The sequence below is a fragment of the Helianthus annuus genome, chromosome 12, assembly GCF_002127325.2.
Source record: "Helianthus annuus cultivar XRQ/B chromosome 12, HanXRQr2.0-SUNRISE, whole genome shotgun sequence".
NCBI classification, from domain to species: Eukaryota; Viridiplantae; Streptophyta; class Magnoliopsida; order Asterales; family Asteraceae; genus Helianthus; species Helianthus annuus.
The window spans coordinates 40,659,957-40,682,335 of NC_035444.2; the positions used below are offsets into that span (position 1 = coordinate 40,659,957).

Here is a 22,379-nt window from a genome sequence, read left to right on the forward strand (position 1 = left end):
AATGTGGCGTTTTGATGGCTTACTTTGCATGCTTGCTAAGTTGAATTTCGTTTTGGTGGTTGTGGTTGGACCATATGAATATGTACATGGAAATGAGTGTGCTCGGCTGCTCGCCAAACTGGTTTGAAGCATCATGTTTGTTGGTTCACTTTATATGGAAACATAAAATATCTTCTTGTAGGAAGGGTATTAGTTGATGCAGTCATGCAGTTAGTTTTAGATGTGTCAAAGGACCGCAATATGTGTCGACTTATACCGGCTCCCTACAATGGCTAATATATATAGCGGGTTCATAAACCCTTGTAAACATACTAAGCGGCTGTTTGTTTACCTCTTAATGAAGCTCTTAATGGTGTTCAACACTTAATGGTTCAGACTGTTTGTTTCATGAGCAGGTCTGAATGGTTCAGACATTTGCCTCTGATTGGTTAAAGCATTATACAGAGTATGAATTGTTAAGACCTCTAATCTGAATTGGCCAGACATTTGCCTCTGAACGGTTAAGCATTATACAGTCTCTTAATGGTTCAGACCTGTTACTGGTTCAGTACTTAATGGTTCAGACCTCTTACTGGTTCAACACTTAATGGTTCATACCTCTTACTGATTCAGTACTTAACCATTCAGATGTTGCCAAACAGCCCCTAAGTTTAATCAACTTACGAACTTAGTGTTGATAAAGAATACAATTTTGTTGAATGTTGGGAAATGATTCATCATTAATCCAAATCACTTCGTACATCACTACGAGATTTGTATTTTAGAAACTGATTCACCTTAAACTCGGGCAACACCTGTGCACACGATTATCAATTGGCGTCATGTCTGTTGTGGCACCTAGGGGTGCAAACGAGCCGAGCGGCTCGCGAGCTACTGGAGATCGGCTCGAGAAAAAGCTCGAAACGAGCCGAGCCTTATCGAGCCCGAGCCAAACATGAGCCTCAAAACAAAGCTCGTTTGTTTATCGAGCCCGAGCTCGAGCCTCACATGTGAAGCTCATTAGGCTCGTCGAGCCTTAGTGTAAACGAGCCGAGCCGAGCTTATTTAAACTTGTTTACAAGCCGACCTCGAACCTAAAAATAAACTTATTTAGTAAACGAGCCCGAGCCCGAGCTTTACTTATCGAGCTCGCGAGCCTAAAAAGTCTATTATTTATATTATTTTTATTCAATATACTAATTAATAGTTAATAAACGAGCCGAGCTCGTGCTTGATAAAATACAAATGAGCCAAGCTCGAGCTTTGAAAACAAAGCTCGACTCGGCTCGTTTGCACCCCTGTGACACCCAAATCAACATAGGAATCTGTGTGGTATCTACACAGTTTCTTAGTTTTTCTTTATACTTTATAATGGATTCTTGATTAAGATATTTAGAGGTTTGTTATGTTTTTCTATAACTATTCAGTTGTGATTTGAAGGTATTTTTTAGTTAACACTACCGAATTAATCGTTATTATTGTTTTGGTCAAAAATCACACAAGGATAATGTAACCAAATCTGATTTTTGTGAGGTTAAGTGCTTGGTTTAATGAACAAATGTATGATCAAATATTAAACGAAAATGACAATGAACACAAGGATTTATACGAGGAAAAAGTCCTTGATCAATGTATGATTTCCGGCATAAAAAAACCTCGGGTGATGGAAACTACCGATCACCAAATGTATTGCACAAAAAAGGTTACAACTTTGGATAATATTGAGCTTGTTACAATGAATTCTAGTGTGTGTGTGTTCGAGAGCGAGTAGCAGAAGTGTTGTGTCGAAAAAAAGTGTGTTCTATCAGCCCAATATCCCATAAAATAACAGGTAAACTTGCTAACAACTAACTTTGCGAAAAATATGGAAGCTCCCACGTTCATTACCCATGTCCTTAGTGGAAATAACACATGTGCGGCATCTTGAACGAATATTCCCGAGATTCTAGCTGAGATTTAGTCCACTACGTCCATTACCTGCATATAAGCATTAAAAACGTGAAGAATTGTTAGAAATCATAAGTAATGTTAAGGATCCTTGATCCTTCGAGTCCCTGCACCATCCGCTAAGGATAAGTGATCCAAGCTACGCTTCAGGATACATGATCCATAACATAAAAATCTATGCCCTAACAATTATTATTTGTATGTTACGACCCATTTGGATTTGATCTTTACACTTATTATTATTGTTGTTTTTAATAATTGTTATCATGAACTTGCGATATAAAAGTTACAATGACTAGTCTTTTACATTAAAGTGAGGAAGATAATAACTTCATTTTATTACCTCAGTGCCACTTTGTTAAAGCTGATCATTTACATCATGAACTTGTCACAAAAGAGTTACAAAAATAGATTAATATTTACTGTTTGGTCATGAAAACATCACCATGTATCAAGACTACATATTGTTATTTTGATTTTGACTAAAAGAAAACAAAAATATTGATGACTAAATAGTTTGAAACTTGAAAGTGAGTCATCACCTTGTAACTTTTAAAAAAATTACACAACTAAACAAACAATAAGATGTAGATTGGTAGAATTAAAAATATATAAGTTTTATACTACCAGACCCATTTGAAGTTGTAGGTTGTTTTTTATGGTTTAGTTATTTTCTAAAATACTAATAATGTTGCTGATTTAACTATTTAATATCCCATATATAAATTAGAGTTAACACCCATGGCATTATAGCCTAGTGGTATTTGGGGGTAAGATAAGGCTTATGACCATTAGGTCATGGGTTCGATTCCCACAAAGGGGGTTTCCCAGATTTATTGGGTTTCCTCCTGAATTGGTGTATAGGCATTATTGCCTAGTGGAGATGGATATGATCGGGTGGTTCTGCTTGTGGCACGATGATACTCCAGTTTGAACCAAATTTGCCGTTAAAAAAAATAATAATAAATTAGAGTTAACTTTCGTTTTGTTCCCAGTGGTTTGGTTATTTTAACGGTTTTGCTCCAATATTTCATATATAAATTAGAATTAACTTTCGTTTTGCTCCGTATGGTTTGGTCATTTTAACGGTTTTGCTCCAATAGTTTAAAAATAGTCATTTTCCCCCCTGATCTTTTGAGTTTGTCGCCAGTTTGCACCCTGGCTCTAACTCAGTTAAAACGTTCAATTAAAAGTAGGGGTATTTCGGTAGTTTACTCACTGGCTCTAACTCAACTAAAACATTTAGTTAAAAGTCACGGTAGTCGTAGTCGGCAGGTGGTAGTTGCAGGTGGTGGTTGATGGTTGTGGATGGTGGTGGCCAGTAGAAAGAGTGGTTGGAAAGATGGAGGATCCGAAAAAAATTACTTATATACATATAAATAAACAAGTTACAGGTTTACTTAGGTAAAATTAAAAAGACTCAACATGTCTTTGCTTTTATCTATAAAATTACCAAAATGCTCTTCTAGTTAATGGATTTTTTGGATGGAGTTAGAAGCAGGGAGCAAAATGACGATAAATCAAAGAAAAAAATGACTATTTTTAAACTATTGAAGTAAAACCGTTAAAATAACCAAATCAAATCGAGCAAAATGAAAGTTTACTCTGTAAATTAGTTTTAGTTTTTAAACAAAGGACTGTGAGCCAAAATGAAGCCCAAGTTCGGGTTGACTCAACCGACCCGACCCGCATCTTATTCCAGAATCCAGAGCTCACCTTATCCATAAACTAGAAGTTTTTGTATGGAATCCAAAATCATCATATCCTCCCACACAAAATCACATCACTTCCTCTCTCTACACACACTCTCTCTCTACATTCTCTGCACAATGAGAAATCCCTGAACTTGAATAATCTTGAACCCAAATCAAACAATGATTTCTGCAGAATTCTCACCAACATTCTTCCCCTTCAACTCTCACCCCAAACACACTGCAGTTTCCCACTACCATTGCTCTGTTATAACCTGCAGAAACCCTAATCCCAACCCCAACCAAAACCCTAACAGCAAAACCTCTTCAAATGTCAAACTTTCCACCAATCTAAACTCAACCCAGTTGCAAACCCGCAACTATAAAGAAACCCATTTCATCAAACTGCTTAACAGATCCTGTAAAGCAGGAAAATACGAAGAATCACTCAATTTTCTAGAGGCTATGGTTGGTAGGGGGTACAAGCCTGATGTCATCCTTTGTACAAAGCTTATTAAGGGTTTGTTTAACTCGAAGCGGGCCGAAATGGCCCTCAAGGTTATTCAGATACTCGAGAGTTATGGCGAACCGGATGTGTTTGCGTATAATGCAGTGATCAGTGGGTTTTGTAAGTTGAATCAAATCGATTCGGCTAATCAAGTGTTGGACCGGATGAAGAATCATGGGTTTTCGCCAGATGTGGTTACTTATAACATTTTGATTGGGAGTTTGTGTAGTAGAGGGAAGTTAAGTTTGGCTATGAAGATGTTGAGACAGTTGCTGGATGATGATTGTAATCCGACGGTGATCACGTACACGATTTTGATCGAGGCGACGATTCTTGAAGGGGGGATCGATGAAGCGATGAAGCTTTTGGATGAAATGTTGGATAGAGGGCTGCGGCCTGATATGTATACGTATAATGCGATAATTCGAGGGTTATGTAGAGAAGGAATGATGGATGAGGCTTTCGAATTCGTTAGAAGTTTACCGTCGAAAGGGTGTAAACCGGATGTGATCTCGTACAACATTCTGTTACGAGCATTGTTGAATCAACGAAGATGGGGTGATGGAGAGAGGTTAATGACGGAAATGTTTTCGAGAAAATGTGACCTGAACGCGGTTACTTACAGCATTTTGATCAGCTCGTTGTGTCGCGATGGGAAGGTAGATGAAGCTTTGAGTATGTTGAAGATCATGGTGGAAAGTGGACTTACGCCGGATGCGTTTACGTTTGATCCTTTGATTTCGGCTTTTTGTAAAGAAGGTAGACTCGACGTCGCGATTAGTTTCTTGGATTACATGATATCGAGCGGTTGTTTACCCGATATAGTAAATTACAACACGGTTTTATCGGCTTTGTGTAAAAATGGAAATGCAGATGAAGCAATGCAGATTTTTGAAAGATTAGGGGACACAGGGTGTCCACCTGATGTAAGTACTTATAACACAATGATAAGCGCTTTATGGTATAATAAAGAGAAGGAAAAGGCGTTAAATATGGTTTCGGAGATGATAAGACAAGGAGTCGAACCGGATGAGATCACGTATAATGCGCTTATCTCGTGTTTATGTAGAGACGGGTTGGTAGATGAGGCAATCGGGCTGTTGGAAAGTATGGAAAATAACGGATTTATACCCACCGTTATAACTTACAACATTGTGCTTCTTGGATTGTGTAAAGCTCATAGAATCGACGAGGCGATTCATGTTTTGGACGAAATGGTCGAAAAGGGTTGCAAACCGAACCAAACGACCTACATTTTGCTAGTGGAAGGGTTCGGGTTCTCAGGCAAGAGAGCCGAGGCTTTGGATTTGGGTAATTTGTTATTCAAAATGAGAGCGATTTCAGAAGAATCGATCAAACGGTTGAAAAAGACTTTCCCATTGCCAGATTCTCAAGAATACTTGTACTAAGAAGTATTTTGGAGTTTAAAGAACAAATGGTCTACAAAGGTATGCCATTTACGAAGGTTTTATCGAAGAACAAGCCGAAATTAAACAAGAACCATTATACTTTACCAGTTTTCGTGTATTTATTTGAAGAAAACAAGTAGATATCGACATTAATCTACTGAAATTAACATTCTTTTGCAGTTCAACATATCGAAAATGACAAATACGCATAAAAAACTTCTATTTGTTCATGTATAACTAGAAATTATAAGACGGAAAGCTTAACCATCCATCCCTTCGGTTAGTTTCTGTTGTAGTTGCTTAGCTTCTTCATGCATACCATCTGCAAACAAACTTTCAAGCATATCCACATAAAACATTGAACCGTACGGTCTGTTTGGGCTCGAGACCAACATTTCTAAAACCTTAATCGCATCGTCTAGTTTCTGTTTTCGACATAACTTACGAATAATGTACTTATAAGTACTATGTGTAGCTTTATGCCCGTTTATCTCCATCACTTCCAACATTTCGACAGCCTCGTCGACCATATCAGCATGACAAAACCCCCAAATCAAGGTTCTATGAGTAACATCATCAGGAACAACCTTTTTTTCTTTCAATATTTCTTGATATAAACCAACCGCTTTCTCCATATGACCCCGTTTCGCTAACCCGTCGATCAGAATGTTGTAACTTATCAAACTTGGAGGGGTATTACTGTCTTTTAAGCAGTCTACAATCTGCAGGGACAGATCCGTCATTCCTACATCACGCAGAGCGCGCAGAAGCGTGTTGTAAGTGATGATGTCCGGAGAACAATCGCTCAACACCATTTCATTGAAAAAGCCAATAGCACGATCAAGATACCCGTACTGGCAAAACCCATTTATCAAAATATTGTATGTAACCATAGTCGGGGCGTTAGATGTTACGTTCATTAAAGATAAAACCTCGTCTACCTTATCCACGTAACCATGGTTAAAAAACGAGTGGATAAGCGTTGTGTACATTGTCGTATTCGGCTCCATGCCGTTAGATAAAAGATCGTTTATAACTAAAATCGTATCTCCGAAATTCCCTCTTTTACTCGTTACGTTAACAATCGAATTGTAGGTTACTAAATCGGGATTACAACCATGAACCGCTAAATCTTGTAAGACGTCTATAGCTCTTATAACTCCGCGCGACTTGCAAACTAACTCGATAAGAACAGAGCTAGTACTCGCATACGGTTCACAACCTTTGGCTAGTTGATCCTTCCAAAACGAAACGGCTTGGTTAAGATAACCATGTTCGAGCATAACACGGATTATAGCGTTATACGTACCAGCATCCGGAGGGCAACCGGATACACTCATGCCTTCTAGAAGATCAAGAGCGGCGTCTATACGTCTGTTCTTGCATAAACCGTTGATTAGCGTATTGTAAGTGAGGATATCGGGGACCCCACCAGACATAACCATACAACTCAAGACCTCAGTAGCTCTTTCGGTATAGTTGTGCTTAACGAGACCTCTGATTAACTTCATGCACCAATCAAAGTCGGGTATTTGGTTTCTTCGGCTCATTAAAGCTACCAATCTTGCTGCTTTTAGCAACTCCCACTGTCTGCATAAACTCTGTAGAAGAGCGTTGTTAGATTGCTCATCGTTGTTCACGAAAGCCCTACCGGAAGACGCGTCTTCCCTAACTTCATGCTGGTTCTTTTTCCATGAATCTACTCTGGTTTCGGTGATTCTGTCAACACAAACTTGACAACGTAACGAATGACCTAATCTTTGTGAGCTAGCAACTCTGACCCATGGTTCATGTAGCTGAGTTTTGACAGGAGAGACGAGCGAATGATGGTTAACAAGTGAAGTGAGGTTGACTTGATCAGAAATGAAATTCAAGTTCTGCAACATTGATGCCTCAACTAATGAACTCTGAGAAGCTAACAAACAACCTTTTAAATAATCCTTCTGCGAAAAACTGTAATCAAAAGAGTATCAAACAAATGCCACAAAATCGAAAACACAAAAGTTCACAAACTCAACATATCAGCTTTAAGCTCGAATTGACAGAACAAAATTCTCACTACCTAAAACCCTAAAAAACCTTATAAACCCTAAATGTCACAAAATAGAAAAGGAAAAGTTGACCAATTCAACATATCAGCTTTAAACTGGGATTGACAGAACTATATGATCATGACCTAAAACACTAAAAAAACTTATAAACCCTAAATGTCAAACAAGTCAACATATCAGCTTGAAGCTCGAATTGACAAAATAAAATACTCATAACCTAAAACCCTAGAAAAACCTTATAAACCCTAAACCTTACAGAAACTGAAAAAAGAAAAAGAAATCATTTCATACTATCAACATACGATCAATAACCGTTTTAATGAATCAAATTAAACATAAAGAATCAATCGTAGACTTACCAAACTGAAATTGTGTGAAGAATTCCTGAAAAGAGCGGGGAAGATGAGTAGGTTTTATATCGCCGTTGAACTTGCGGCAGTTTCCGGTGATGAGGCGGTGAAGGGCGACGGTTGTTTTGATGGATTAATGGCAACGGTTAAGTTAACAATGGTGGGCGTTAACACCTATTGTAGGGTTCAGGGCTTTGCATATATTACACTTAACACCCTTCTATGTTGAGTGTTTGTAATTCTGTTCATGTGTCACTAGGGCTATAAACGAATCAAACGTTTAGAGAACAGTTCGTGAATCGTTTGACGGGAAGTTCGTTTATGTTTGTTCGTTAATAAATAAACAAACACGAACATGAAATTTTATTCGTTAAGTTAAACGAATGAACATGAACAGAGGTTGCGTTCGTTCGTTTATGTTCGTGAACGTTCGGTAATGTGTTCGTTTATGTTCGTGAGTGTTCGGTAATATGTTCATTTATGTTCGCCCGTTAATGTTTATTTGTGTTTGTTCGTTTAAAATTGTTTCTAGTTTTTAAAATTTTGAAACCCTAGTTATTTTATACGTCTCTCACAACATCTTTCATTTCACTGTTTCAATTTTATTTTGTGTTAAAGCTTTGACAAACTCATAATTTTGTGTTAATCATGTTTCTGATAACTATGTCAAATGTGTTCGGATAATTATGTTAAGTGTTTATTTATTTTTTGTGGATTCTTCATAATGTTTGTGATGAAAATGCAGATTTTATTTTAACATGAATATTGTATTCATTTGTGTTCGTTTATGTTCATGAACATTTGTTAGAGTTCATTTGCGTATGGGAAATGTTCATGAACAGTTTACGAACATGTTCGTTTCCTTAATGAACGAACACTAACAAGAAATCTTTTCGGTAAGCGTTCGTGAACAATTCATGAACAAGCTTGTTCCTTAACAAACGAACACGAACAAAGCCTTGTTCGTGTTCGTTCGATTCGTTTACAACCCTATGTGTCACAACACGATTCTAAAAAGCATTTTCCTATGGATGTTTTTGAGTTGTTCACTTTTAAAATTTATGACTTGAACTATTAACAATTAAGTCTATAAACAAACCGAACAAACATGAGCCAAGTTATGTTTGTGTGTGTTTATTTAACTTTAATCGAACATGAACACGGATAATTAAACGATTCGAATTTTTTTATGTTTATTCATTAAGAACTTGAATATGTTCGCGTTTATTTATGTTCATTTATTAACATTCTAAACAAACATTTTATGAATGTAAACGCACACACACAAATGAACATAAGTTAACTAATATAAACGAACTGTTGTTTTTAAAATTATACATATGTTGAACTTTTGCATTAATATTTAAACGAAATTCAGTAGTCAACATAAATGAATAAAGAAAAACGTGTTCATGTTTGTTCATTTAGGTAATTGTTCATATTCGTTCATTTATTAAATAAAATGAACTTTTCGGTGACCGACTCATGAGTGGTTCACTGAATGTTTGGTTCATTTACATGCTTATTAGAAATAATATATAATATACATTCATCTCTTTTTCTAGTTGGGAAATTTATATAAAACTGAATTTAGTTTCATATAACTGAACTTAATATTAAATCTTGCTTGAAACATAGAAAAATATTGCCTTAGGCTTAAATTGTTACCCATGCAATATCAATGTATTATGAGGCCATTTGGGGCACTAACGGGTAGAGGTGTTTAGGGTACTTATCCATGCCAAAACTAGGGGTGAACAGAAAATCGAAATAACTGAACCGTAACCAAAATAACCGACAAAATTGAACCGAAACAAAAACCGACGGTTTGGTTTTCGGATTTCTAATAACTGAAAAATTAGGTTTTCGGATAACCATTTTCAATAACCAAAAAAAACCAAACTGAATCGAATCGAAACGAAAAAACATATACTTTTATGTTGTTTAAATTGTTTAAGTGTTTAACCCATGCTATTAGAAATTAGAGTAAAATGCATGGATAGTCCCTGTGGTTTTGTAAAATAACACCTATAGTCCCCGACTTTTGGAAATTACACTGGTGCTCCCTGTGATTCGACAGTTTGTTACACGGATAGTCCCTAGAGTGGATGAAGGTTAGTTTTCTCAGTTAAGTGGATGTGAAATGACAAAACTACCCTTACTATTAAATATAATAACTTACACATATGCACCCATTCGTCCTCTGCGACTTTTCCTGCATACACCACCACCACGACGACTGAAGAACACGTGGATTTGAAATCAAAGATCATCATCATGACTACCCACCGTTCGTCCAACCTGTCACCACCGTTCCTTCGTCCAAAGAATATCAAAAACCCATCTTGATGTTACCAGGATCCCAATGTGGGTTTCGAAATGGTGCAAGGGGTGGTTAGTAACCAGAAATCAAGAGGAAAGGGGAAGGTGAAGTGGGTCTGATGTGGTGATGGAGTACTCGGTGAGGACCAAGTTTGCAACATCAAAGTGGAAGCAACGACTATATATGAAGATGGAATTTCCATAATCGACTCACCTGAAACAGGAAATTTCAAATGATAACTATTATAACCCACCCTTTTCTACTCTTTCTCTCTCTTTCTCTAAACCACAACCGCCACCACCACTACCGCCGCCATGATTTCGAAGACAATCCACTCACTATAGAAATCTACGATCTCCAGTCACACACCTGGATCAAATCGGATCCGATGCCTAGGATTTTCAACCACTCCGCTTAACCGATCGGGCTTTCAGTTGCTTTCAATCTGTACTTATGGAGTGTTAGGTGAAGCTGAAAATGTTACCGAAGTGAAGGTGTGGGAGGTAACTGTAATTTGTTTGTATTGAAAAAGATTAGAGAGATGCCGGTGGATTTTGTGGAGGATTTGAAGAGGTGTGAGACGGTGATTTCGTCGATTGATTTGATTATGGCAGGAAATGTGGTGTATATGCGTGTGGATTCGAGAGGCAAAGAGGTTGTGGTGTGTGAGGTTGGTGATGGTGGTGGTTGTAGGTGGCGTACAGTGGTGAATACGGTGGTGGATATGGTTATGGATAAAGTGGTGTTGACGTGCTCGGTGGTGGGACTGGAAGAGGTTACCGGTGAAAGGCGGCGATTCAGACCGGAGAAGAGTGTTGATTGGTGAGGGTTATATTGGGGGTGGGTTGGATTGATGAAGATAAGGATGGTCGGCCCCACTTGATTAAATAAATAATAAAAAGATATATAATTAAGTTATTATATTTAATAGTAAGGGTAGTTTCGTCATTTCACATCCGCGTAACTGAGAAAATTAACCTCCATCCACTACAGGGACTATCCAAGTAACAAACTGTCAAACCACAGGAAGCACCGGTGTAATTTTCAAAACTTGTGGACTATAGATGTTATTTTACAAAACCACGGGGACTATCCGTGCATTTTACTCAAAAATAAAAAAGTAACTGCAATTGTCCGACCTGGTATGAGCAGAGCTTCAGATGACCTTGACAAAACCTGCAAGATCACAAAGAAGAAAACACACCGTTAGCCTCGTCACAGGGAGGGGGCCTTCCTGTGACCAAGCTCGGGCGTGAGAATAAGTATTTGTGAGGAGGAAATAGGTCAGGGAGAGAGAGAGAGGAGAGTTTAGAGAGAGAAAGTAGCGATTACCCTTGGGGAGAAGTCTTGGCGGGGTATTTATACTTTTGGGGTATGCTGACGTGGCAAGTTAGTTAGGGTCGGACCAGTCGCTGTCAAGCAGTTAAAGCCGTAGGTCCCAGTTAGTTAGAGAAGATTCTGGGGCTTTAATCGTTCCGACTGTGGACGCTAGGTCCGGTTTATCTCTTAAGCTTTCGGTCCGACCTTACAATTAAGTATTCGGTCCGTCTAGAACGTATCCTCATCAGTAGTCGATCGAGTCCCCGACCCTAACCTCAGTTAGGGGCTGTTTGGTAGCATCTGAATGGTCATTAAGAGGCTACCTCTTAATGGAACTATTAAGAATTTTACCAATAAGAAGGTAGAAGAATGTAACATGTGATGATTTACCATTCAAATGTTACCTCTTAACCATTCAGACTTGAGGTTACCTCTTATTCATTCAGAGGTTTTAAACCATTAAGAGGTAGCATTTAAGAGGCTACCAAAGAGCCCCTTACTCCACCGTTTGCAAAGAAGGATAATTTAGTCATTATCCACCAATTCACTAGGGGCATTATGGTCTTTCTCTTATTACACGCACATACAATCTCTATCTCTTCCGTCTTCACCACCGCACCGCCACCCCACCTCCGCACCACTGCCACTACAGTTTCTGGAGCAGAATTACTACCTCAACCACTAATCCACCGAGTCACCAAAACTACTCATCATAATCCAGAAATTTTTCAACATCTTCTTCAATTTCATCCATTAAATCATTCGGAGTTGAAAATGAGAGGTAACAATTGGATCAATTCGATGCTTTAGAGAAACAAAATTTGCAAAATGAACAACAATTACACCAGAGATCCACTCGCCGGGACCCTAACTCCACTTCCGCCGGTGAAGACGAGTACTACGACGACAGTGATGATGAACAGAAACAGAAAAGTAAAGGTCGTTGTTCGTTTGCCCCAATAGTTAATCCGACTTCTTGTGTTTAGATTTTTATAGTGGTGGTGGCAGTGTTATCACAATGCATCCTTGAGGAAATAAAAAGAAGTAAGGATAATTTGGACAAAAGTTAGGGCTGGAGACTTGATTGACTACAGAGTGTGATGGTGATGGACTCGAACATAAATTTGCAAGTTTTAGAAATCCAACAAGCAATTTAGACTAAAGTTGGAGAACTCGCTCGGCTGGTAAGGTGGAGACTAGTGACTATTCGGAATTAATCAATCAGGTTTTTATATGAAAATTTTCAATTTTATGTATACATATACACATTTTTATAGGTAAATGTTTTAACTAGCTAGGTTTTAATTCTTACTCAACTCATTTTTTTAAATATAAGAAGATTAACTGTTGGAATTCACATGGTTTGGTTGGAAACTGGCCGGAATTTAGAGGTTTTGGCCAGAATATACAGTTTTTTTGCAAGAATATGGCTGGAATCGCCGATTTTTGGCCGGCCGACTAGGCCTGAGTAGCGATTAATTGACTGATTAACGAAAAATGACTAAGGCACGACTAATCGCTAATTTTACAACACTGGTTTAGACTAGGGGTGTGCATGGGTCGGTTTGGGTCGGTTTTGACCAAAAACCATAACCATAACCACGATGTCGGTTATTGGATAACCATAACCATAACCGATCGGTTATGGTGGTTATGGTTATTCGGTTTTGATGGTTATAGCGGGTCGGTTATGGGTGGTTAACCGTGTATTTGGCTTAGCTAAAAATAGCTTAACTTTTTTAACATGGAATAAATTGTTATTGCATATTTGTATATATTAGTATATTACATAGTATTAAAAAATACATATAATCTATAATATTAATACCAATTATTATCGAATATTCAAATAAAGTGATATGATACATTCCATAAATTCAAATAAACATTCAAACAAACTACAAAATGATATGCAAAACCAATAAGTACTAAAAGTCTTTAGTCAAAAACATCAAATATTAAAAATATGGTGAAAAGTCCTAAATCCTTCAAAGATTTATTACATGTCGGTTCGGTTTGGTTATGGTGGGTATGGAAAAAATGATAACCATAACCGACCCGCTACATTCGGTTTTCAAAAAAACCATTAACCGACCCACCGGTTTTTTATTTGGTTCGGTTTTTTCAGTTCGGTTTTGTCGGTTAATTCGGTTATGGTTCGGTTAATTCGGTTTTTTGCACACCCCTAGTTTAGACTATAACAAAGGGACTAAATTGCAGTTTACTCACAATTTTTTTTTTTTTTTACTTTTACCTTCACCTCACTCCTTGGCTTGTCCATGAAGTGATAGTTTAGGGGGTGATATTGTAACTTTAATATTTTTATCATCAGTTGGTAGGCAGAGGAGGCTGCCTGAAACCTCTTAAATCTCAATTTCCTATTTGGGGGGAAAATGCTTCTAAAATCTGGTGTTGTATTGCTCTCTCGAATCCCTCTCATTTCTTCTTCCTCACGACAAAGGTACACGTTGCTTCCACCTTCTCATAATCGTTGCAAATAATTGAAATCGTTCTAACATTTAGCTTCTCAAATTCAAAATATCAAGTCGATTTCTTACTATTTAGTCTCCGATACATGCTATTTTGTAGTTGTTCTTCTACTACATAGATTTCAGTATCTGAAACTATCTCAGATTCATGTGTATCATCGATCTCTATTAATGTGAATCTGAATGTTTAGATGTTGTTTCGCCAGATGTTTAGTGTATTATATGAGTTGAGCACAGACACAGTTTGTTGATATAAATTCGAGTGTTGAATTTGTGCACTAAGATTTGTTTATATGAATTATGCCATTCAGTCTCTAATAGATGCTACTTTGTAGCTGTTCTTCAACTACATAGGTTTCGATATCTGAAACAATCTCAGATTTCGCGTGTATGATGTTTATTAATGTGAATCTGAATGTTTAGCTTTAGTTTCAATAGAACAGTGCTTTTAATATATGTATATTTGGTTTTTCAGTAAATGTTTGGTGTATTGTATGATGAATTAGGCACAAACACAGTTTGTTCTTATAAATTAAAGTGTTCAATTTGTGCAGTAAGATTTGTTCATATGAATTTATGCCATTCAGTCTCTAAAACATGATAGTTTGTGGTTGTTCTTCAACTACATAGGTTTGAATCTCTTAAACCGTCTCAGATTTCACGAGTATGTTATTTATTAATACGAATCTGAATGTTTAGTTTTTGTTTCAATAGATTAGGGCTTTTAATGTATCTTTGTTGTTTTATGTTTAGTGCAGTATATATATTAAGCACATACACAGTTTGTTTATATAAATTGAAGTGTTGAATTTGTGCAGTAAGATTTGTGTATATGAATTTATGCCATTCAGTCTCTAATACATGCTACTTTGTAGTTGTTCTACAACTACACAGGTTTCAATATCTGAAACGATCTCAGATTTCACAAGTATGATCTAAGACAATGTCAATCTGAGTGTTTAGTTTTTGTTTGAATAGAACATGGCTTTCTCGTATATCTTTGTAGTTTAGGTAAATGTTTAGTGTATTGTATGAGTTAAGCACAAGTGCATTTTGTTGATATTAATTGAAATGTTGAATTTGTGCAGTAAGATTTTTATGAAAAGGATGAGTACCGGTACGTCTACAGCGACACCAGTTTACCCTAAGTTTGTTCCAGTGGAGCAGAAGGAGATTACTTCAGTTAGCGAGTCTGATGGTATATGGAATATTACTAGCTTGTTCATTATTTACTATTAGTTCATGATTTGTTTCTGTCGGATCAGTGATCGGTTATACAATTACGAACACTGGATGAACATTGTGAGTATGCACAGATTCTGTGCAGGGACTCGGAACCAAAATCACAGGGACGATACACAAAATTTACACACACAAACACACAATATTATATATGTATCGTACAATTACAAATGAAGAATTCTATCCTATTTATAAGTACAAGATGCCTTGGGGAACAAGGCACATAACTAACATAAAAATAACTAACTTAATTACTTGTTCATCACGTATTGATTTCTGCACAGTTGACTTTCTTTATGAACAAGTTTGACTTTTGTGTTTGACCTCTAAAATCCAGATTTTCTTGATTAATAATCTTCCAACAGTTTCTAGAAAGACAATCAAGAATGCTAGTTTTCTAGATTCTATGTTGTCTAAGTGTTTCATGTTGCCGAATGTTTTTGTTTGAATCCACATGGCTAAATACCGTTAAATATTATACCGCAGGCTTCACCTTTCGGCTGGTTTCGTATAACATTCTTGCTCAGGTATGTGCACAGCTTTATAAGTTGCTTACTGATTTTTCGTTGACTATGGATAGTGTAATCTAATTCATTTATGTTAATATATTTTTGGGATTTCAAGCATTCATTCAAGCGTATAATTTACTCAAGATAATCATAATGTCAAAGAGACGCCAAAGTCTTGTTTGTAATATTGGGCTTTTGTTGAATCATGCAAATACTCATGGTCTCATTTATACACATAATCATTATACAAATACTTTTTGGTTCAACTTGCAGGCGTATGTAAAAAGTTCTGTGTTTCCACACTCCCCATCACCTTGTCTCAAGTGAGTTCTTGCTTTCGTATTGCTAGAAAATCATAAAAAAATATCATTAGATGTTTCTTTTGTGAGCTATATATCCCTTAAAATTTGGCACCTATTGTCACAGGTGGAAAGCTCGTTCACCGATAATTCTTGATGTTCTCAAGAGTCTTGATGCTGATATCTTATGCTTACAGGTCTTCTTCATATCCTTTATTTTGTAAATCCTTGTTTATTTTTATCAACTTTTGGTTTTCGTGAAATGAGAAATTTCTTGCCATTGCTATCAGGAATTAGATGAATATGATAAATTCTACAAAGAAAAAATAGAGCAGAATGATTACTCAAGCATCTACATTAAACGAAGTGGAAGAAAACTTGACGGTTGTGGAATTTTTTACAAGCACAAAAGGTATGCTCATTGAAAGTATTCCATGTGATTCATTAAGATTTCCACGAGTTTTTTCTAACAGCAAAAAAACATTTTGAGTAAAGTACATGTATGGTCACTGTGGTTTACAAAAAAAATTGGATTTGGTCCCTAGCTTTCCAAAGGTACACGGATAGTCCCTATGGTTTGCACTTTGTGACGCATTTGGTCTCCAACTTTTCCAAAATGTACATAGATGGTCTCTGTGGTTTGCATTTTGTAACGCATTTAGCCCCTAACTTGGACCTACTAAAACCTTTAGATTTGTTGGCTGGGGACTAATTGCGTTACAAAGTGCAAACCACATGGCAATCTGTGTACTTTCGAAAAGCTAGGGACCAAAGCCAAAATTTTGATAATCATAAACCACAGGGACCATCCGTGTACTTTACTCAAACATTTTTACTGTATTCTAATAATATGTTTATCCTTTTGTTTGTTTAATTTATAGATTGGAGTTGGTCACAGAGGAAAGAATTGACTATAACGACCTGGCTAACTTGATTCTTGACGATTCATCACGTTTGGAACAAAAAGAGAAGGCTCCTGAACCCGATAATAAAGGTACTTATCAAGTAAGGGTTTTTGGTCCTTCTGTCTTCTTTATTCTTAGCCGAAAGCTTCTTATAAGTTATAACTAGGGCTGCAAACGAACCGAAGAACACGAACACGACTTTGTTCGTATTCGTTTGTTAAGAAATATGTGTTCACGAACTTTTCATTAACACTTACTGAATGAGATTTTATGTCGTGTTCATTTGTTAAGGAAATGAACTTGTTTGTGTTTGTTTGTTAATATTAGGCAATGAACAAAAAACGAACGTTCATGAACACAAACTAATGTTCACGAACACAAATGGAAACAAACGAACCCAAACAAGCGTTCATGAACAGAATATATGATACATTGACACTTGTTAGATATTTTATTTGTCAGAAATTGGAAGTATTTAAATAAAATATAAAAACGAAAAACACTAATGAACTATCGCACATAAACAAACACGGTACCGAACATAAATGAACAAACGCGGCCTCTGTTCATGTTTGTTCATTTAACTAAACGAACGAAATTTCTTGTTCGTGTCTAATAAACCATCGAACACAAACGAACTTCCCGCCGAACGGTTCACTAACTGTTCGCTGAATGTTTGGTTTGTTTGCAGCCATAGTTATAATGACATTTCTTTCTTTAACTTTAATTGTGGCTTAGAGGAAGTAACATCTCCGAGGGACCATGGGGATCCTAATGATCCATACGTGCGGTTGAAACGTGACTGCGTTGGAATCATGGCTGCATTCAAGTTCAAATATCCGTATCAACATTATGTCATTGTGACAAACACACATATTTACTGGTAATGGTAAATTCCAATTCTACCCTTATTCTGTCTAGCTTCAACTAGGTGGATCATCTCTTATTTACGTTTAGTGTTCATGATGAAAGTTAAAATCATGCTCCTCAGGGACCCAGAATGGGCTGATGTCAAGCTTGCACAGGCGAAATATTTATTATCGCGTGTAGCTCGATTCAAGAAAACGGTATCTGAGAAATATGAGTGCACACCGTCTGTACTTATTGCTGGAGATTTCAATTCGGTTCCTGGAGATAAGGTACACTCAGTGGCATTTCTTTTAGGGCTAATGATAGATACTAGAAGAAAAAGTATATCGTACAATATGCCTTAACGTACGCGATGGCAAAATCGCACGTTATGTTAAAAAAAAAAAAGAAAATCGCATTTTCAAAAAAAAACTGAAAATCGCACGTATATCAAAAAAGGGTAATCGCATGTTAAAAAAAAAACTCAAAATCGCATGTACATAAAAAAAACTGAAATCGCATGTAAAAAAATGAACGTCGCATGTTATAAACCAAATTTCGCATGTTGATACTGAATCTCGTACGCAGCGTACGTCAAGGCATTTTGTACAATAACCGGCCTCGATACTAGAAAATCAAAGGCTGATCTATTATAAAATTAAGATAGGTGGCCCGATTCGAGAGGGGTTAATCTCCAATACAAGAACATTGATAATTAAATTAGACAAGATATAAGAAAATTAACAGAACTGAAATACTTAAATAAGAATATATAAGTTACTAATCCTAAATTTCAGCCCCTAAATTTGGCCCTTTGACTCTCCTCTTGAGTTTGACTTTGACTGGAATCGTATTGATACAGCCTGCTCGGAGAACAGACTTGTCCTCAAGTCGAATATCCAATAGTTGTGCCAAGCGATGAGCCATTCAATTATAGGTTAATACGCTTCATAAACCAATAGGTTAGCCCAAACGGATTGTGGCTGTAGGTCGAGCCTGGCCACGACCTTGGTTTTAAAAAGCGAGAGGCGCACAAAAGCGACGAGTTCTAAAATTGAGGCGCAAAGCACAAAAGCGGTGGGCTTTTCGTACCCGAGGCGCAAGATGTTTATATAATTTTTTTATATATCCCATACATATCCCATAGGTTTTTAGCTTCCTTTAACCAAAATATAGCTATAAGTAAGGCTTTTGTACCATTTAAGTTACATGAGGCGCGCGCCTCAGGCCAAAAAGCCCACAAAAAACATCAAAAAATGCGCCTTTTGGTCGCTTCCTGTAATTACACAAGGCGAGAAGCAAAAAAGCCCCAGGCCCTGTGCCTTGTTGCGCCTTGCGCCTAGGCGCGCCTAGGGCGCGCTTTTTAAAACCAAGGCCACGACATTCGGTGGACCATGGTGGTTGTCTGTCACGTCTCCGCTACCATCTCTCCGATTTGCAGCTTCTTTGGGAAGCTTGGGAACTGTCTTCTTCCCTACCACTTGTGGGTCCTTACATTATCTGGATCCAAAACTTCAGCACCGTTGGTTGAGTGATGAAGAGTAATCTGGATAGGACCATCGTCTTTAATCGAATTAACATTTGGAATGAAATCATCTTCATCGCCTTCGATTTCTTGATCTTTTGGCAATTGACTCCGGTAATCAACCCGCTCAAACTTCTGGTGATTCTCAATGACTTTGGGATCTGGATCATCCGGCTCGAAACTTGTGTGCAAGATCATCTGATTCTTGATTGCTTCAACATCATTCTTCATGGTTACCAAAATTGAATCTAGTCGTGCTCCAAGGGCTGCTAGTTGAGCAACAATAGCAACTCTGTAATCTCCGGGTTTCTGATTCATCTTCACTTTGATTTCCCGACAATGGAACCAAACGATAGATTCTAGTCAAAGGCTGCTTAATTATAAAATTAAGATAAGTGCTCTGATTCGAGAGGGGCTAATCTCCAATACAAGAACATTGATAATTAAATTAGACAAGACATAAGAAAATAAATAGATGTGAAATACTTAAATAAGAAATATATAAGTTACTAATCCTAAATTTCAGCCCCTAAATTCATCCCTTTGACTCTCCTCTTTAGTTTGACTTTGACTTTGACTGGACCTTTGGCTGGAATTGTATCGGCTAGTTACGTAAAAAAGTATGAGTAAACTACACGGATAGTCCTGTGGTTTTCCAAAATTTTGGATTTGGTCCCTAGCTATCCAATAGTACACGGATGGTCCCGATGGTTTGCACTTTGTAACGCATTTAGTCCCCAACTTTTGCCAAAAGTACATGGACGGTCCTTGTGGTTTGCACTTTGTAACGCAAATAGTCTCCAACTTTTGCCAAAGTACATGGATAATCCTTGTGGTAACTTGGCCCTCTTAAAACCTTTAGATTTTTTTGGCCCGGGACTAAATGCGTTACAAAGTGCAAACCACAGGGACTATCCGTGTACTTTTGGAAAGCTAGGGACCAAATCCAAAATTTTGAAAAACCACAGGGACTATTTGTGTACTTTATTAAAAAAGTATTAAGATTGTCTGATTTTCATACGAAAGATAACGAAGTTACTTTAGGCCGGAAAAAAATCCATCCAACTTTCAAAATTTTTGATTGAAGGTTTCCAACTTCAAAAAGTTTTGATTTAAGGTAATATGACCAGATTGCTAGTAAAAATGATGAAAGTACACAGATGGTCCTGTGGTTAACCAAAAATTTTGGATTTAGTCCTTAGCTTTCCAAAAGTACATGGATGATCCCCGTGGTTTATACTTTGTAATACATTTAGTCATAGTTATTAAAGGCGCGAAGCGCACTCTAGGCGCATAGGCTCCGATTAGGGCCTAGGTGATAGGCGCAAAAAAAGCGTGGGCCCGAGAAAAAAAAGCGCAATTAAATAAAAAAATTAAAAAGTTTATTAAGGGAATAAAGTACTCAAAACCAAAACAATAATGTTCATACTAGCACTTAAAAGGTCTCAGATAACAAAATACTTAAAACCAAAATGTTTATAGCACTTAAAAAGTATAAGATAACAAAATACTTGGAAACCAAATCAGAAATAATAAGCTGATAATGAATACGAACAAAACTAAATAAAAAAAATACTGCAGAATATGTAGAATTAAATCAGAAATATACTAATTTGGATTTGAAAATTTCAAACTGAGATCTGGATCATTAGTGATATAATCGGATGGTTATCCCTATAAATACTGCAGAATATTAGGGATTTGTGAATTAAAAGAAACCTTTGATTCGTATTACTTGTGCGCTATATTTACCTAGGAAGTAGGAGCGCAGTTAATTCACATCGCTCTAAAAAATCGCCTAGGCGCGAAAAGCGTGCGCTTTTGATAACTATGCATTTAGTCCCCAACTTTTGCCAAAAGTACATGGATGGTCTCTGTGGTTTGCACTTTGTAACGCATTTAGTCACTAAAAGTTGGGGACTAAATGCGGTACAAAGTGCAAACCATAAGGACCATCCGTGTATTTTTGGAAAAAGTTAAGAACTAAATGCGTTATAAAGTGCAAATCATAGGGACCATCCGTGTACTTTTAGAAAGCTAGGGACTAAATCCAAAATTTTGGTTCACCACAGGGACCATCTGTGTACATTACATAAATGATGATGTGGCACTTGACGTGTCTATAACTTTTGATCATGTTGAATTTTTACATTTGAGATTCAAGAAACTCATATTTAAAACGTTTTTTTCCAATTCTCATACAAGAAATTGATGAAAGTAGCACTTTTTGCTACCATGAAATAATGAAATGAAAAATCAAATACGTAATTTAATAGACTTATGTTTCCAGGTATACCAGTACCTTGTATCTGGTGGGCCCATGTCAGAACCGTCACCAGAATGTTCAGAAGACGTGCCTATGCCGTTGTGCAGTGTTTATGCATACACAAGGGGTGAACCGAAGTTCACAAACTATACACCTGGGTTCACGGGGACACTTGATTATATACTATTCTCTCCTTCCGAAGGCATTGAACCAGTCAGTTACCTTGAGCTTCCGGATGCCGAATCACCTGATCTAAAAGGTGGATTGCCGAATTACTACCATCCAAGCGATCATTTGCCTATAGGTGCTGAGTTTGCAGTGCACAAAGATAGTTGAAGCCTTTTTAGGTCACTATTAGATTGTTGTTGAAATTTATCATTCTTTTAGAAAAGTTACAAAGTTTTCAACTGATCAACTTTTTTTGAGGGAGAAAAGTTATTTTACATATGGTTAGATTTGACTTTTAATGAAATGTTTAGAACCATTCATATAAAAGAGGTTTATATCTTATTTGTGTGTATGCGACTCTTAATAAGTCATTAATCGCACTGTGAAACTAGAGACTATATGACATACAAGACTCGACCAATCGACCTTGATACACCATGTAACAAAAATTTATTGAACTCGGTTTATTTAGTTGACCACCGGTTAAAATATTAAACTTTTTTGTTTTCATTTTTAAAATTTTCTCAATGTCTAAAAAAACGTAATTTT

General features: G+C 36.9%; 3 protein-coding genes across 3 annotated transcripts; 2 read left to right on the forward strand and 1 right to left on the reverse strand.

Annotated features, from left to right (window-relative positions):
- Positions 1-3,669: 3,669 nt before the first annotated feature.
- On the forward strand, positions 3,670-5,754 carry LOC110869098 (pentatricopeptide repeat-containing protein At3g04760, chloroplastic). Its single transcript, XM_022118392.2, has one exon. The coding sequence runs from the start codon at positions 3,801-3,803 to the stop codon at positions 5,532-5,534; it is 1,734 nt and encodes a 577-aa protein (XP_021974084.1). The 5' UTR covers positions 3,670-3,800; the 3' UTR covers positions 5,535-5,754.
- LOC110869099 (pentatricopeptide repeat-containing protein At1g08610) lies at positions 5,676-8,117 on the reverse strand. Its single transcript, XM_022118393.2, has 2 exons — positions 7,945-8,117; positions 5,676-7,487 (listed from the first exon to the last, which is right to left on the reverse strand). The coding sequence occupies exon 2, from the start codon at positions 7,418-7,420 to the stop codon at positions 5,795-5,797; it is 1,626 nt and encodes a 541-aa protein (XP_021974085.1). The 5' UTR covers positions 7,421-7,487; positions 7,945-8,117; the 3' UTR covers positions 5,676-5,794.
- A 5,779-nt stretch (positions 8,118-13,896) lies between these two features.
- LOC110869100 (carbon catabolite repressor protein 4 homolog 4) lies at positions 13,897-22,172 on the forward strand. The gene is made up of 10 exons (XM_022118394.2): positions 13,897-14,039; positions 15,156-15,265; positions 15,796-15,836; positions 16,092-16,141; positions 16,245-16,314; positions 16,408-16,529; positions 16,999-17,111; positions 17,761-17,905; positions 18,014-18,161; positions 21,687-22,172. The coding sequence occupies exons 1-10, from the start codon at positions 13,972-13,974 to the stop codon at positions 21,996-21,998; spliced, it is 1,179 nt and encodes a 392-aa protein (XP_021974086.1). The 5' UTR covers positions 13,897-13,971; the 3' UTR covers positions 21,999-22,172.
- Positions 22,173-22,379: the final 207 nt, after the last annotated feature.

Excerpts from the sequence above, each read along its gene's own strand:
- LOC110869100 (XM_022118394.2), top strand. The coding sequence starts at position 13,972 with ATGCTTCTAAAATCTGGTGTTGTATTGCTCTCTCGAATCCCTCTCATT. Across the intron at positions 15,837-16,091 it reads CGTATAACATTCTTGCTCAG|GCGTATGTAAAAAGTTCTGT; the intron begins GTATGTGCACAG and ends TTCAACTTGCAG. Across the intron at positions 16,315-16,407 it reads CTGATATCTTATGCTTACAG|GAATTAGATGAATATGATAA; the intron begins GTCTTCTTCATA and ends CATTGCTATCAG.
- LOC110869098 (XM_022118392.2), top strand. The coding sequence starts at position 3,801 with ATGATTTCTGCAGAATTCTCACCAACATTCTTCCCCTTCAACTCTCAC.
- LOC110869099 (XM_022118393.2), bottom strand. The coding sequence starts at position 7,420 with ATGTTGCAGAACTTGAATTTCATTTCTGATCAAGTCAACCTCACTTCA.